Here is an 18439-nt window from a genome sequence, read left to right as displayed (position 1 = left end):
TTCCCTCATTGTGGAGTTTGTTTTGGCAGTCCAGTGCTTGTGACTCATGCTAACAGATGCTCCTTTGCTCCCAGGATATACAGGGCACTAGGGATTACCTGACAGAACAGTTGCTTCAGCAGCCTAGACCCTTGCTTCAAAGTGTGGTGCAGCAGATGAAAAAAAGAAGCTATGGCACTGGCTACATCTGAAGAATGTAGAGTTTCATTCTCCCAGTTGAAGAGTCCAGCTATTTGGATTTGTAACAGGTACACACGTGTGTTAAATGCGACAGACTGCTCTAGAGATAGTTAACAAAACTATATTTCCCCTGTATTGGTTGACCTACAAGATTATTTAAAATAAACAATGTACACCAGGGAGGCACTTTATGTCCTTATCCTTAATACAAAATGCACTCACCACATTGCAGTCTTTGAGAGTCCTTATCTCTGTATTTGTAAAGTTAAATGAAAATATTTATATTGCTGTAGTTCCTTAAACATTTATGGCTGCATATCTTAATTTTATAATAAAATTTTATGCAATATAGTTAATTGTTAGAGGAAGATATGTAAACTTTGGCAGTAAGCTCTTTTATGATACTTTTGCAAACTTCCTGAACTTTTCTGTGTTGTTTGTGAAGTAAAATTTAAATGTTGTAATTGTCTCTGCCAAGGCTGGACAATAAAACAGTGGCAGGAAACACTACCAACCACTGCTTCAATGGAAATGTCATAGCTAGGGTTGAGCAAAGGGGCAGATGTCCCAGGTCGAAACAGTTACAGCCCTGTAGAAAAGGTGTCACTGGGTTCTAGCAAGTCAGTAGTGTGATCGTTGGGTATGACTGTTGATCCAACTTTGCAACTGTAAGCACTAACATAAATTATTTTAAGAGCCGTATTGAGATAGTGACTGCTTAAATAAATTGCTTGCAGGAACAAGCATGCTACAATACCCGAAAGGTATGTTATACATAGTACAAAGTCCTGTCATGTGCATACTTAATAGCTTTCTGTCTGGTGGATGACTGTTTCTGCTCATTGACTTTTTTATTTATGCTCACCTCTGACTGAGGGTGGTTACTAACTGGAAAATTCCTCAGTGTGCCAAATGACCTAGCTACAGACCAGACTATACATTACTTCCAGGAACATGACTTCCTATATGTGGACAAAAATCACAGGTTCAGTCTTTTCTTTTTAGGGGTGTAGAAATGAGGTGAGGTTATGACCTCTTTTCGATGAAGTTCAGTGACAGCTCATACATGCATTCAGCACTAGGTAAACACCTAAATGTTGCTATTATTAGCATCAAGAAGACCAATGTACCAAGCACCTGAAAGTATTTGTTTATACCATGCAAGCAAATTGCATCAGTGAAACAGCAACAGCCTAGCATACTGTTTTAAACATTTCCAGGATATTAATCCATTCTAATGACCTACATCTACCCTACTAAAAGCTAATGCGATGCGGATGCCTTCCAGGATTGATCTGTTAGTGTTCACCTTATTGTCTACTCTTGCCGTATTCCTGTTTATAGGGAAAATAAATGAGAAAGTGCCTGAAATAAGAATTGAACTATTGTATGCAAAACTATTCTGTCACAAAGGAAGACAAAGCTTTATCTTTTAGTGGAACATGTTGCTCTTTCTCACTGTCATACCTCTTTTTTACATATATTTGTTTATTGCCATCTCATGTCAGTGAAAGGAATCCTATTTACTAGTAACACTGTCTCTTTTCCCACATAGTTTTTAATGTGTTTCATAATTCTCGGTCTCAGCTGACAGACCAATCAGAGTGGTTTTGCAGTAAGTCTGTCCTTTACTTGTCTGTGCTTCATAAACAAACTCCAGGCTAATTCTTTCCCAGCTGCTTTACTATAACACTCCTTTCTGCTCCTCCTAACTCTACCCCTGATTCCTGTTGCTTCTAGCATTCCCTCTCCCACTTCACCTCTATGCTGAATTGCTTATTTGATACAACTTCATTCTGTTACTCTGTTGCACATGCATTCATATATACTATGCTCATAAATGTTCATGCATTTGCAATTGTCTTGCTGGCTCATTTAATGTTTCTCTATATATTTGTATACTCTGTTATCTTTATTTGTATCTGTATATATATTATTATTTTTGTCTGTAATGTTACTATAGTGGAGCTTTTCTCCCCGGGCTTCTGCTGAAAACGGGTTCCTGGCCCAGTCAGACATTACTGGTTATCAAATGTAATAAATAAAATAAATAAAACATACAAGGGACTTATATTTGTATAACTAAGGATACAGATTTACAATTCAGCCACGCAGATTTCAGGAAGTGCAGCCAGTCTGCATCTGTCACTGTGGCATCTCACCCTCATATCAATCCAATTCCATTGCCATGTGAAGATTGCTGCCAGTCCCCATCCTTGTAGATTTTAGGCAGTTTATCATCTTTGGTGGCTTCTTCCTCAGTCAACTAACAGAATTGTAACCTAGCCATTTACAGTCATCCATACGCTTCCCCCTAAAGGCAGGCAAATGCTTTGATTTGTTTTGTTGATTAGTGTCTATGGTAGCTGTAATGAGAGACATTTGATGTATGATACAGCACTAGAACGTGCGAGTGACTGTTTTGTTTGTGGTGTAGATGTTATCAACTATGAAGGAACCAGTGGTCATGAATCTGAAAATCAGCCTGTAACTTGATTAATTCTTTGGCATTAACATAATGCAATATCAGTATGAAATGGTCACTGCTGTACTTCCATTGTCGACTGAGAGAGATGTTCCATGTGTTTAATTAGATTAGGAAGCCGTTTGGGGCTTGAATGGAATTTCAAGGCTAGCTGAAGTCATGAAAATACACCTAACAAGGAGATTTGGTTACCACATTCACTCTGTTTTATTCACCGGACTTGGTATTGGGTAAACTAAGTCATGCCAGTTTCATCAAACTCTAGAGTTTGTTTGTAAAAAATGATACTCTGTCAAGACAAATGTCTTATGGAGACCATCAAAAATTGATTAAAATATTTGTCTGTTAATAGTAGAAAGATGTCAATGGTCACAGAATTGTGCTTTTGCCTGAAAATGTGTTCATAAATTTATTCCAGCAAACTCTGCATTTAGGTCAGGTAGAAAAATATGAATAAGGACTATCTTAGAGCACAACACAACTTTTTATACCCATCAGTGTAATCAAACATTCCTAAAACATTTCATGATGCTAGACTGAAACGCTAACATAGTTCACAAGTGTTGGATGGACTGGATTCTACAATGACCTGTTTTCCTTGACTTGTTTATAAATACTTTGTACGCTAGTCTTCTTTTTCTTTTGAAAGATGATAGATTAACAGTGCATTGTACAATGTGTTTTCTATCCTAGTGGAATCACTTATGAAATGAAATAGTGATGGTGTGTTAAAAGAGAAATCTAAGAACCGAGTAACAACTTGTCATACAGAACCATAGTAAGAAAATATAACTAAAACTGACCTTATCAAATCAGAGACCATTGGAAATAAAAAAATAAACTGAGGAAAATTACTCCAAAAGATAAAAAATAACAGAACAATGAATGAAGATACACATTTTAAAGTGAACCTGTTATCACCTATGTGGAAAGCTGCAACAAAATCTCAAATGTTTAAAGCATGGCAGCTGTAATTCATTATGCATCCTCTCCAGCAAACATACTGCTTTTCATGTTCTGGACTCCCAGCTAGATACTGCCATAGGTTTTAACATACAGTGTAGAATGACACATAGAAACAATGCTGAGTTCCACAAATGATGTTTCTATTTAGTTTGTTCAACAGGAAGTGATTGTAAAGCCTACCTGCTATAGAACATTACACTTACTGTCTCCATCATGTGTTACTTTTGTTTTATAGAACTACCTTTACAAACAAATAATGTAGAGGGTCTCTGATCATAACCAAATTATTGTGTTTTTGATACAGGAATGCCAAGAAATTCCCTTTGAGTGTGGAGATTGAGAGGTGAATCTTGACATCCATGCTGAGAAAGAACATAATAAGAATTATTATCAGTGAGACCTGATCATAATCAGCTTTATGTGCTACATGTATTGTCAGCCACAGGAAAAATGTATAGGATCACAAAGTGCTTTACTGGCTTTGAAAGTCAGTAAAACAGTTAGATCTGCTAAAACACATTAGGCAAAAATTAAGCATCTCTCTTAAGAACAAATAGCTTTAAAAGTTAAGAGACTTTTTTCTGCCACAGTTTTTACTTTTAATATGGCAGAGTGAAGTACCTAGCAGCTATCAAAGGAATTTTACCTTCTTTCTCTGTCTTTTGCTGGCTGTCACTGTCTGCTATTAATCTTTAATGTGAAACCCAGTCTCTTAGTGGTACTTAGTATGTTTTTTTCTGAATTCAGAAAGGTATTTAACAAGCTTGTTTCTACCCTGCTTTTAGAGTGCAATTGTAGCATTACTTGCATTATATAGATGGTTATGACAAAGGCCCAAATTCAATAAAGCCTACACCAAGTGTACACTGTTCTGAGTGAACAGACAACACAGACTTAAAGCACACCTTCTTCTCCTAAATTTAGTTTTCCTTTTGATATTCTTGCAGCTTCAAATATTGACAGGGATTCATACAGGTTACCACAAAGTGTAGTCTGCATGTACACTTAATGTAATCTATCTGAGTGACTAGAAAGCACAAAAAATGTGATAAGAATTTTATTAAATACACATCATGTATGCTTAGTGTACACTTAGTGTACACTTAGTGTAGGCTTTATTGAATCCACCCCAGAGTCTCTGATCATAACCAAATTATTAGTATGTTTTCAACATGGATGTTAAGAAATTCACTTTGATACTGAAAGTGTTGAAAGCAAACAACAGAACCATAGCTGGCACAACTAGCACCTGCTGCTGGTCCCACAAAGTTGCACCTTATACCCTCACCTCTTCATTCAAGTTGTGATGACCCACCACTGGATCAGTAATCAAGGAGCCTCAGTCCTCAACACTGGCAATGGTGGGGGGCGTACACAGGGAGGATGACAAGCACACGCATGCACAGTATTTCCAGATGCAGCTCTCTGCATCAAGTGCAATATCCCTTAAGAGCACACAGAGGCCACAGTCAGTCCAGGCTGGTTTCTTTGTCTTTCTCCAGATCCCCAGTAAGACTCCCCACTGGCACAGCTATAGAGTTGAGATCTTAGCTGAGTGGCCAAGCCAAGACCTCCATCATCCTCTCTGTCCAACCAGTGCTTTGTGTTAATGCCCAAATAGCTGACACACACACAATTTGAGGTTTGATTTACACACACACACACACACACACACACACACACACACACACACACACACACACACACACACACACACACACACACACACACACACACACACACACACACACACACACACACACACACACACACACACACAATCCCCTTGGAAAGGCTGGTACAGGTTTACTAGCAATGCCCCCTTTTTCCCAGACTATAAGGTAGTTATCACTGCCACCAGCCAACTCCTTATCATCTACTTTAATGCCCCTAACAAAGGGTATCCAATCTTACTGTATAATAGCAATATTAATGCAAATGGTAGTTTGACCAAGAGAAAGGCTATTTGAAGTAGCCTACAGTTTCACCAAATAAATATGCAAGTACTCTCAAAACTTAAATATCATTACAAAGATCAGTCAGAGTGAAAGGTTTAAATATATTTAATAATAAGAAACTACTCTGTATATATTCACAGTGACATCAAAGTTCAAAACAGCAGGAAATGTTTAAAGCAACATTGCAGGACAGTCTCAAATAAATAAATAAAAACACATAAACTATGCTTCACTATATTCCTGACTGAATCTAAGAGAATTACTATACCCTTGTTAACTTACTTTAGAGCAAGGCAGATGTGGTGAATGGATCTTCTAGTTCTTGTTGTCAGGTCCAAGACAGAATACAGAATGCTGTGTCTCTCTAAGAGAATCCTCAAATTAATATATCAAATATTACTGCTGAGATAGCTTGCAGAATGACATAATGTCTTGTCATCTGACTCTATCACAGGTGAAACCCCCACTGCTGGAACCTAGCAGTATTTAGCATCTACCTATGAAAATGCATAGACCTTAGATCTCTGGCATATGCTGGAAGTCATAAAACAATTACATGCCTTCACATTTCAAGACTGGTAATTATTTCACATTTGAAACAATACAGAAAGCTCCCTAGTTTTAGACATTGTGTCTCCTTGCTGCATTGAAACTGAAAGATATCACCTTTTATTGCATTGCCATAAAGTAATTTAATTTCAGCTATTTTTCTGAAGTTTTGCTGGACTCAAGTTAACCTCCTGTGTTCCAGTTTCCACTGTTAAAATATATGCATTTAAACTGTTACAATAGTGCATGTACATTTCTGTTCTATTCCAGTATGGCACACTGTGGATACATTTCAAGCACTTTGCAAAAACCTTTTTCAGCACACATCTGTACAAACAAGTTTAATATACACATGACATGCAGTTCTAATACAGTTGTAACACAAGCATCTTATATGAATCATGTTGATATTCACAAATCACATATACTTATTTACAAAATTCCAGATAGCAGTGGTGGCAGTATCTCCCTTTGTCACATAAGTGAAGAGTAAAAAAGGAAAAAAAAAAAGGAAGAGCAACTTTTTTCTTCCTACAGCCATTTCTTACCACCCTCCTTGCTCTTCAAGTAAAGAGTAAAAAAGGTGATTGGCTTCCTACAGTAAATCCGCTATTCTCTGCCAAATCCATGCCTCCCCCAACTCTCAAGTGAACAGCCAAAAAAAAAAAAAAAAAGAGTCTTCGTCTTGCTGTGCAATTGGCTACCTAAGTATGAAAGTACAGAAGCCAATCAACAGCCCCCAGCTGAAGAGAAACCAGCTCTCTGTCATGCCCTGTAATACTTTGTGTCTGTGGCAATTGCCCCATTCACCCTTGGTACACTACTGGCACATAATAAAGGTTATGGTCACTGAGGCCTAATCATAGTTCTTTGTAGTTCATGGAGCTTTATCTGCTCCATGTACTACCAATTATAGGAAAAAAATAAAACAATTGGGAGCACAAAGTGTTTACTGTTTTACTGGCTTTCAGAGACTTTGAAAGCCAGTAAAATACTTTAGTGCTGCATAATAGAAGCAAGCAGAAGCTAAGCACTCCTCTGAATGACCTGCTTCAATTGTCTAGAGCCTGCAATGTATACTTTCAGTTCACATCAATACCAGCTTATGGCATCCAGACCTTTCTTGGATCTGTCTCTTTAACTAAGTGACATACCAGCTAATAATATGCAATATTAGAAAGGGCAAGGAGATATTAACAAATTGACACTAAGATTGTTAGTCTAGGATGTCCTGCAGTGGAGAAATTAATCTTTGTTTGCCACATATTATTCATAGTTCCACATTTATGTTCATATTTTCATAACTTAGAGGCTGACATGTGATTGAGGTGTATGGTGTGAAACACCAATGTGGGAGACAAGACAATTAACTGTTGCATATGTACTTAACACTTCAAAAAACAAGTGACTTAAAAATTGTTTCATGACATTAACTGAGACAATAGATTTTTTTTAAGAAACTGTCTTTGCTATTTGAACTGTAAGTTGCATATCTTGAGAGATATCCAGCATTATATGTTTTGCTAATTATATAATTAGGCAAACGTTTTCATGTTCTTGTAAATATCTCAATAATCATGGACTTATAGAGAAATCTCTTGTTGTCATGTGAAAGTTAATGTCTGGTTAATAAAAATGTTCTAACTATATATGCCTAGCTCGTACAGTTTTCAAAGTATGAAAATGGGTTTGTGAAAGTTTACAAAATATAATTTGAGGGTTGTGTGTATTATAATATACTGCAATATTTATGGAAAAGACTATGAATGCACTGACTATTATCACTGTAAAGAACACTTCTTACTGATAACACTGCTATTAATACGGTTTAATAACTTTTACTGCTCAGCAAATGTTTACATTTATTTAGGTTTTTAACTTTATTATTCATAAAATGCTCTGTAATACATTGTTTAAAGCTATTGTATCTTCTGTTGCATTTCCTTACCATCTATCACTGTCTGTTGTCAAGCCTCACTGAGAAACTTGATCTTAACAGCATTTAGGGGTAAAAAAGTTTGTTCAACACCTTGCAGATGTTATGCAGGTGCTTAACAAGTTTTTTATTTTGTGTGTGTGTGTGTGTGTGTGTGTGTGTGTGTGTGTGTGTGTGTGTGTGGGGGGGGTGTTTATGAGTGAATGAGGGGTATCTGTGCCAACAAGATGCATAGGCCAACAATGATAATTACCACAGGAAAGTGGTAGGTTTGGAACCTGTCCATCTTCATGCAGGATGGTCCCTATATGAACAGTTGTGTTGTACAAAAAACATGAAAAATGACAAATGCCATGAGGTTTTCAGACAGAAATATTCCCTAAGTTTCCAGTAACAGTTACACCCCAATTTATTTTGTATAGGGACCCCTTAATATTACACAAAACAATAAAATCAAGTCAAATTCTGCAAAAGTGAGCATTTAGTTTTGCAAAAAAAAATTTTTTTTAAATTAAGTCCAATCCTTTGCACTGTTTGTGGGTATAGTTTGTCTTCTCACATTTCAATAAGAAATGCCCCACTTTGGGCGTCTGAAAAGATGGCAGCCGTAAAAAGCTCTAAAAGTGTTGCTTGACACATGATTCAGAGGCATGTAAATTAGTCAGCATTGAGCTCTTTCCTTATTGTGGCTAATGTAGCTCTGGATCACATTTCCACACAGAATCAGCCCCTTTTAGTGCCAGTCGTTTAATGCACTTAACTGTCTGTCAGCCCAACTCTGTGTGTGGTGTGTGTGTGTGTGTGTGTGTGTGTGTGTGTGTGTGTGTGTGTGTGTGTGTGTGTGTGTGTGTGCATGCTCGTGTTTAAGTGAGTGTGTGAGTGTTTTTGTGTGACTGTGTGTGTGTGTGTGTGTGTGTGTGTGTGTGTGTGTGTGTGTGTGTGTGTGTGTGTGTGTGTGTGTGTGTGTGTGCGCTCGTGCGTGTGCTTTACAGGTTTGTTATTACACACACTTAACACGCAGTGAATGTCAGTATGATAAGTGACTTGTAGCACAGTTTCCTAAGATCTTGCATTACTCACACATTTCTTTTCAAGGTGTCTTAACCACTGATTTTTCCAGGTCAGTAAAGACATGGCTTCTTCAAAAGTGAACCATGAAAGGCACAGCAAGAAACAAATATGGTTTCACATTTTAGAAAACTGGCTGATATATGTTACTGCTTGTGTACCACATTAAATAAGTAATAATTGTGAACCACAACTAATATACTGCTTATTGTTCATTTACAGTTTGGGTGTAGGGACAATTGCTGGACATGCTGAAGTCCATCCAAATCTTGGAGTGGTCTGGGTTGATGCCCATGCTGACATCAATACCCCTCTGACAACAACAACTGGAAATCTGCATGGACAACCTGTATCATTCCTCATCAAAGAGCTACAACCTAAGGTGAAAATACAATGTCCTTGTTACTGTCATACTTTTTATCCTATTATTACTTTAGCCATTAAAATATTGCTTATCTACTTATACAAACAAACACACACACATATATTTAGCTATAGTTACTCCAGTAATAAATGCAGCTTTTGTCCTTTTCTCTTTAACAACTTTATTTGTCTTTCTTACTTCTACTTTACTGATTGTTGAAAGTGAACCGGCGATATGATCATCTTTTTCTATATTTTCAGTAATTTTCATGCTTCACATTTTCAGAGTTTCTCAGCTACTTGCATATTGTGTAGTGTTTGCACAAGCTCCAGTACACCATTCGTAACCCATCATTGTTCGTTTCATTATACAAACCCTTAGCCATAAGTATATCACAACTAGCAACAAGATGTGCAACTGTTTCTAGTTCTGTGGTGCACCACCTGCATTTGTCCGTATCGCCCACTTTTTCTATATATAGTCCAAACCAGCACATACTGTACATAGTCCACTGCAAGAGCATAGCTGGTTCAATCAGTATGGCATGCTGCTATAAACCAGTGGCCCACCCCTCAGCTATTCACTAAAAAATAAATAAATAAAGCACTTTATTGTAATAAGCCATTTTTTTCAATTTTTACATTGTAAGTGATCAGCTTATTAAAGTTCTCTCTTCATTGAAGAGCAAAAAAAAAAAAAAAAAATATATATATATATATATATATATATATATATATATATATATATGTGTGTGTGTGTGTGTGTCCATTCATTCTTTTGGCACGGATGCATCTCTCCTGTCCCAGCCATTCAGGTCTTGTTTCTGTGCTCTGCCCCCTAAGCCTTCTGCAACATAATTTCTTCTTTCAAACTATAGCAAACTGTTGCTACAGTTTATACCCTGCCTGCACAGAGCACTGTCACTTATGTTTTAGTTAAAAAAAGACTTCTTTTTAAACTTTATCAAGCTGTTTGCTACAAATGTATACCTTATTTGCATAGAGCACTACAGCACTCAGGTTTTAGTTAAAACATTTTGTGCCCTCGGCAGGTGCTCCTCTCGCCCCACCCTGTCTGTGATGCTGGTCTATTGCCTTGAACTGCCATTATTAGTCTTTTTGTTTTAAATTTACCTCGATTAGCCTTTCAGATGTCAACTCTTTATCAATGTGTGATTGTGTCAGCAGTTCTTTGCATATCAAAATGTGGGCTTTCAAGTTTTCTGTCTTTTTCATCTTTAGCACGTTCTGTTGCTACCTAGTTTTGCCCCGTTCTGGTTTGATTCCATACTGTCACATTTCCAAAATACGTTTGCTAGTATTAGCAAGAATTTCATCTTAGACTTGTTTTCTTCATGGTTTAGAACTTTTACTATGTTTGGATCTAAAGAAGACAACAAATTGCCATGTAATATGTTTGCAAATTTATCATAAATTAATTCAATTTCAAGGAAGCCCATTTCTCCTTCACACAGAAATAGATAGGTCAGATTATCCATGAAGAGTTACAAGACCTACCAGGCAGGGTTGGCGTTAGGAAAACCTGCACGACAGATGAGAAGACTCCCTGGTGCACACTCCCCCCACAGACCCTTAGGAGCCTTGAGGTTTCTGGATGCTCTGAGATGCATTTAGAGAGTTTTTTTGAAAAACCTTTTTATCCAAAGATTGCCCAAACAAAGACCATGATCAAAGAAAGAAGTTTAGTGCTATATTTCAACTTTTTTTCCATATCTTTTCAACACATCCTAACTGACTAAGACTACACTGCAATAACTGCAGTGGCAATAAGTGTATTAAGCCAGGGGTCTGGGGGCTATTAGGCCCTCAGAGGCTATTGGGTTTCTAGATGCTCTGAGATGTATTTTAATGTTGCTTAAACAACCTTTTTTCCAATGATTGCTTGAACACAAAATATGAATACAGAAAGAAATTCAGTCTTCCTCTTCAACGTTGCTTTCTTCCTGTATCATTTTAACACATCCTAACTGACCAAGACTACCTTGCGATAACTAAATTATGCTGGATTTTGCTAGGCACCCAGAAACTATGGGGTTATAGATGCTCTGATGTAATGATGGCCTGAACAAAAATAATACGTATAGAAAAGAAAATAAATTCAGTCCTACTTTTTTATATCACGGAAGAAATAATCGGTATGCAAGATTTCATGCTGAATGCTGAGCAAACACCACCTCACAATCAACTGAGAAGACAAATGCTTGTGAGGATAGATATATCTTATATGAGAGTAGAACCTGTCCCATACCCTCTCCCACCAAAAAAATAGGTAGTCTCTTTTCTGTGTATATCCCTATGGTCTTAAACTAGAATTAAACTTAAGGCATAAATGATCACACTTATCTTTCAAGCTGCCACTGCTGCTGTAATATTTATATATAGCATACATACTCCCCCTATACCAAAAGACAGCTACTGGGGCAAAACTGAAAAAGCAAATAGAGCATAACATGCTTACTGTCAGACATATACAAACAGTATGCTGATTTACTCTCCCACAAAATATAGACACCTGTATATGCATTAGATGTTTGAGTATGAGGAAAATGAAAAAAAAATAATGATTACAATAATAGTTTCAACTTGTTACTTTTAGAGACTGTAGGGTGTTTATGTTCAAACTGCAGTGATCTTCTGTGCGTGCCTCTGAAGAGGAAAATTAAAGAAATAATGACCACACTGTGCCCAGCCCAGCCCAGCCCAAGATATAGTGACTTCTGAGATTGGGAGGAGTGTTAAAGAAATAATGACATCATCACCAACCCTCCACAGAAGTAGAGTGACCTTCTGTGCACACCTATGAGCATGGCTGGCTTTGGGCTGTAATGGAGAATACTGGACCACAGTAATGTGTTTGCATATTGCTTAGAATTTTATGGCATTCATGTAGATTGACAGCTGCACCCTGCTCCCATAGCATTCTAAACTATCGCAAACAGTATTTTAAGAAGTAAAAAAAAATCCCTACCTGATGCTATCCACCATCTCCACCTTTTAAGTAGACAGACCTATAAGTTCTTGTCATCCTCGACAAGCACTTAGTACTGTTTACCTCCTACACTTAGCATAACACTTACAAAACAATTTTTACAATAGTCTGATTTTGCAGAATGCCCCTGATGTTTTGCATCATAGTTATTATGCCTTGCCTCTCCTAATTTTTTTTTTTTTTTTTTTTGGTAAATCACTGGGATTGCAGTTGGTCAATAATGCCAGAAGTTTGAGGTTCATACTTATCATTCAGAAAATGCACCTCATGCAAAACCTGTTGATCTATTAACTTTGTAATGTTCCTGATTCTGCCTGATATATTCTTGTCTTGTCCCTTGTAAATTTTTTTTATTTTCTGTTAAATTGCTGAGGATTGCAATCAGCCAGTAACAACAATGCATTATTTTTTTGTACTTCCTGTTGTTCAGAAAATGCACATTGATGCAAAACTTGTGGCTTTCTGAGAAGCAGGTTCTACATACCGCCTGTTGGATTTCTTTGAAAAAAGTCACTTTAGCACTGTAAATCAAAAGTCTTGGCTAAATCCAGGCAGGCAGTGTGCACTTATTTGTGCACACTGCCTCCCTGGATTGAGCCAAGGCTTTTGATACCGCCCCATACTTTGGCATTATTGAAAAACTGAGCCTATTAAATATTAACCCTTGCATAACTCATTGGATAGTACACTGGTTCCTAAGCAGGACTTGCACAGTCAGAGTTGGTGACACACTCTCCTCAATATGCAGGTCATCAGTGGCCTACACAGGCTATTGCTTTGGAGCTACTCTTCTTCAGCACATACTGCACTGATGTCTAGGTCAGTTTCATGGTCTAGCTGACAAAGTTTGCTGATGACTGCAAACTCAGAGATATCAACTCGCCAAAAGGCATCCATACCTTCTAGAAGGCCTAGCCCACATGAACACCTTTTGCCAGGATCACTTAATGTGAAGTAATACAGAATTGTTCCCTTTGGAAATCAAGAGCCCCCCTGCACCTACATGATAAATAATATCTGCCCCCCCAAAATTGAAGCTATCTTTAAAGAATTAAGTATATTCATGGACAACAAACTCTCATTTGATCACCATATATCAACTATTGTTAGGAGATCCTTCTACCTAGCCCAATAAATTAACAAAGGCATATCCTTCAGGTCTACTGAAGTTATTGTCCCTCTCTACTCCTCCCTTATCAGGACCATAATAGAACATAATGCCCCTCTTTGTCATGAATTTATTGAGGCATATTGTCCAAATAGAAAAAAATACAACACATTTTCACCAAGAAATTATCATGTAATAGCTCTTTAGCTTGCACAGAGCATCTACAAATCTTATCACTTCCAGACTTCTACATGGTGCCTGTGCTTTGTTTATAAGGCTGCACACTCAGCCTATCCTACTTGATCTTTTTCATGCTTGTAAGACAGTTAACACCATCAATACCCATTCTAATGATCTAAATGTACATTGAGATATTAACAGAACCTGTTGGTGAAAAAGATAACTTCTCCACAAGGACCTAGAATCTAAAAGAAGAAGGCAGAAGTAATTATTGGTTGGATGGATTATTTTATTTCTCCTCAAGGCTCCATATGAAATAGGCTCCATCTCCATATCAAGTAAAGTAATGCCCCAGCATTCTTTAAATCTATTCTGGATAAGTGAATGGGGTCCATAAATTCACCCCAGTCTATATACGCAGTCCCCTATGACTAGATGAAGCAAGTAGTGGCAATTGCAGTGGTTTAGTTCCTATGGGTTTGTCTGATTGATGGCCTAGTATATACCTTTGAACCTGTGAACCTGTATGCAGCCTGAAAGTATCAACAAACTGACAGACTGAAAAGGCTGTGGAGGCATTTATGGTACTAAAATAATTGGGGTCCAGGTGCTTACACCAAATGTACACAGATAATAAGGTTGTATATCAACACTATCTCAGACATTTTTGGTAGGAGTACTGTTAAACTTGATGGAGGCACTTTATCTATTGTTGCATGTAGTGGTTGTGAGAACAGAGAGTGGTCTGCAAATATGTATTAGTCTGGTAATAAGTTACAAAAATGCATGTAATTCACATCCTGGCAGTCATTAGATCTATAACAAATATTTGTCCAAAACAAGTACTTCACATTGAGTGTAAACCTTCTATATCTCCATATAGGAAGTGAACCCCTGACATCCCTTTTGCATATGTATAATAGTCACAACTCAAACAGCAGTCATAGGTTCATAGGTAGGTACTAGGCTATCAGCCCTGGGGCCTATACAAGCACAGACAAAAAGGTACCCTGGCTTTTGCCACGCAAGAAAATTATTTTCCTGTGCCACTGTCGAGCAGAGCCATAGAGGTGATCCCCAGGGCGAATTTCCTATTTCCCATCCAATCATCAAGATTTTTCTTGAAGAGTGCTAATGAGGAGCTTTGTTTGATATAGATAGGTAGTTTTTTCCAGAGTATGGGAAGTCTCTGGGACAGGAATCTATCCCTCCGGCATGTTCTGTTTATTGTGGTGACAAGGTTTAGGTCCCTAGAGCGTGTAGCTCGGAGGGATTGGGATTTCTTTAAGTGCAGCATGTCCAACAGCTCTGGGTTTGACATAGCTTTGTATGTTAGGCAGAGATCACCTCTGAGGTGATATGCGATGGAGTAAAGCTGGAGTTTTTTGAGACGGTCTGCTTAGGGCATCTGTTTGAGGCCGATAATCCTCTTTGTGAAGTATTTCTGCAGCCTTTCCAGTTGTTGTAGATGTCTTGTGACGTACATACCAAAAGGGGCATTGTACTCTATAATGTGTCCAATGAGTGATGAGTAGAGGGGAATAATGACCTCTTTTTTTCTGGATGAGAAACCTTTTGTGATGAGGTGTGCCACGTAGATGGATTTCCTGACTACTGTGGCGATGTGATTATCAAAGGAGAGACTACTGTCCACCTGTGTCCCAAGGTCTCTTATCACACTTTCGGTGTTAAGCATACTACCGCCTATGTTGCAGTTCATGGGTACAGAGTTTTTACCAAAGGGGATGACAATGCACTTTTTGGCACTGAGCTTGAGGCCATGGCTTTGACACCAGGCATCTGTCTCAGTGAGGCCCTTTTGTAGGATGTCCACATCATTAGGGGTTTCGATTATGGCTCCTAGTTTGCAGTCATCTGTGAACTTCATTAGCCAAAGACCTTCTGTGTTAGCCTGTACTTCAGAGAAGTAGATACCAAACAGGAGAGGACCCAGGACTGAACCTTGTGGTACTCCACTTGTCACTGGTCTGAAGTCGGATTTGGTGTCTGCTACTTTCACAGTTTGGGTTCTGTCATTGAGCCAGTTGGCAACCCATCTTGTGACATAGGGATTTATACCTAGTTTAGTGAGTTTATCTATAATTCCAGAGTGGAGGATGCTGTCAAAAGCCTTGGCAAGATCTACCTAGGCTGTGTGAACCACCTTACCCTTGTTTACGGCTTTGGTGACTGCATCAAAGAAGTCTATCTGGTTTAGGAGACATGATCTGCGTTTTACAAACCCAAACTGGGTGGGGTCCAGAGTTTGGAGATTACCAATGTCTTTGTTTATAAGTTCCATGATGATACATTCCATGGCCTTGCAGACCAGGCTCACCAGGCTAAAGGGGCGGTAGTTCCCGGGGTCCTTGGTGGCTCCCCCCTTGTGGAGTGGGATAACCGTTGCTGTGTGCCATTCAGCAGGCACAAAGCCTGAGGTGAGGCTATGATTGAACATGGTACTTAGGTGGGGTGCCAGTTCATTCTGTAGTTCATGTAGAATGCAGCCTGGGATGTTGTCTTGTCCCATTGGATGCTGTGTTCTTGGCTTTGGAGAGTGTGGTTTTTACCTGTGCAGCCGTGATTACAGGAACTTTGCATTCTGTTCTGCAATCTTTCCTGAAAATTATAATCACACACACATTGGTTCATAGGTTCATAAGTGTGTACTAGGCTAATGGCCCTGGAACCTTTACAAGCCTAGCCCATAGGATTACCCTAGCATCTTGCCACCCGACTTTAGTTCCTAGTGCCTTTGTTGAGTACAGCCACTGGAGTGATCCCCGGGGTGAATTTTCTATTTCTCATTCCCTCATCAAGATTTCTCTTGAATAGGGTCAGTGAGGTGCTCTGCTTGACATGTATGGGAAGTATATTCCATAGCATGGGCAGTCTCTGGGTTATGAACCTGTCCCTCTACCATGTTCTGTTGATTGTGGTAATGAGGTTGAGGTCTCTGGAGTGCGTGGTGTGGATGGATTGGGATTTCTTTAGATGTAGCATTTCTAACAGAGCTGGGTCAGACGTGGCTTTGTAAGTCAAGCAGAGATCGCCTCTAAGTAGGCGATATGAGACAGAGAATAGTTGGATTTTTTTGAGTCTGTCCATATAGGACAAGTGTTTAAGGCCTAGGATCCTCTTTGTGAGGCACTTTTGTGGCCTCTCCAGTTGTTGCAGGTGTCTAGTGAGGTACATGCCAAATGGGGCATTGTACGCAATGATTGGCCTAATGAGGGAAGAGTAGAGGGAGATAATGATCTCTTTCTTTCTGGATGCAAAACTCTAAGCAATGAGATGAGCCACATAGAAGGACTTTTTGACCACAGTGGCAATCTGGTGGTCAAAAGAGAGATTGCTGTCAACCTGTGTTCCCAGATCTCTTATAACACCTTTTGTGTTCAGTGGACTACCATCAATGTGGTAGTTCAAGGGAACCAGGTTTTTTCCCAAGGGGGATGACGACACATTTTTTGGCATTGATCTTAAGGCTATGGTTCTCACACCAGTCACTGGTCTTATTGAGGCCTTTCTGTAGGATGCCAACATCACTTGGGGAGTTAATAACAGTTCCCAACTTGCAATCGACTGTGAGCTTTGTCAGCCAGAGTCCCTTCATTTTGGCCTGGACTTCAAACAAGTAGACACCAAACAGGAGAGGACCCAGGACCAAACCCTGTGGGACTCCACTCATGACGGGTCAGCAGTCTGACTTGGAGTCAGCTACTTTCACACTGTGGGTTCTATCTCTGAGCCAGTTTACAACCCACCTAGTGATGTAGGGGTTGATGCTTAGCTTAGTGAGTTTTTCAATGATTCCTGAGTGGGGAATGGTATCAAAGGCCTTGGCCAGATCAAGGTAGGCTGTATAAGCCACCTTGCCTTCATCCACAGCTCTGGTGGCTGACTCAGAGAAGTTGACCAAGTTGACCAGGCATGATCTACCCTTCACAAAACCAAACTGTGTAGGATCCAGAGTTTGGAGATTCCCTATATCCTTGTTTATTAGGTCCATGATGATGCATTTCATAGCTTTGCATATCATACTTCCTAGGCTAATGGGGTGATAATTCCCTAGGTCTGTAGTCACTCCTGCTTTGTAGAGAGGGATGACTGTAGCAGTGTGCCATTCAGTAGGGACAAAGCCTGAGGTGAGGCTGTGATTGAACAGGACACAAAGGTTATGTGCCAGTTCACTTTGTAGTTCATGTAGAATACAGCCAGTGATATTGTCAGGTCCCATAGAAGCTGTATTCTTGGCCTTGGACAGTGCTGTTTTAACCTGTGCAGCAGTAATATTGTGTGGCTCGCAATATACTGGTATTGTGATTGGTCCTTTGGGGGTAGAGGGGTAAAGTTAGCACTGAAATTATCGACCAGTATATTGGCAATATCTGTTGGCTCAGTATAGGAGGTACCATTGTGCAGCAGCTCAGAGCAAATCTGGGTATTGCCGTGGAGATTCTTTACATAACTATAGAAGACCTTGTGGTTGTTTTTACTATCTGCTGCAATTCTGTTTTCATAGGTAACTTTAGAGAATTTGATGAGGGATTTCAACCTTTTGTTGAGGCTGATAAGGGAGTTTTTATAGTTTTGGGAGTTCGCCTTATTCTGCATCAATTTCCTCCTTCTGTTG

The 18439-nt window shown here is 39.0% G+C and overlaps 1 protein-coding gene across 1 annotated transcript in view; it reads left to right on the top strand.

Annotated features, from left to right (window-relative positions):
- Window positions 1-18439, top strand: part of ARG1 (arginase 1) — a 211311-nt gene that overhangs the window by 120032 nt on the left and 72840 nt on the right. The window contains exon 4 of the mRNA XM_044064577.1: window positions 9365-9524. Coding sequence (XP_043920512.1) covers window positions 9365-9524 — 160 coding nt within the window. The remainder of the gene's footprint in view (window positions 1-9364; window positions 9525-18439) is intronic.

This window comes from Protopterus annectens, chromosome 1.part0, assembly GCF_019279795.1.
Source record: "Protopterus annectens isolate FY-2018-M chromosome 1.part0, PAN1.0, whole genome shotgun sequence".
In the NCBI taxonomy this organism is placed as follows: domain Eukaryota; kingdom Metazoa; phylum Chordata; order Ceratodontiformes; family Protopteridae; genus Protopterus; species Protopterus annectens.
This window is presented reverse-complemented; position numbering and strand designations above follow the sequence as displayed.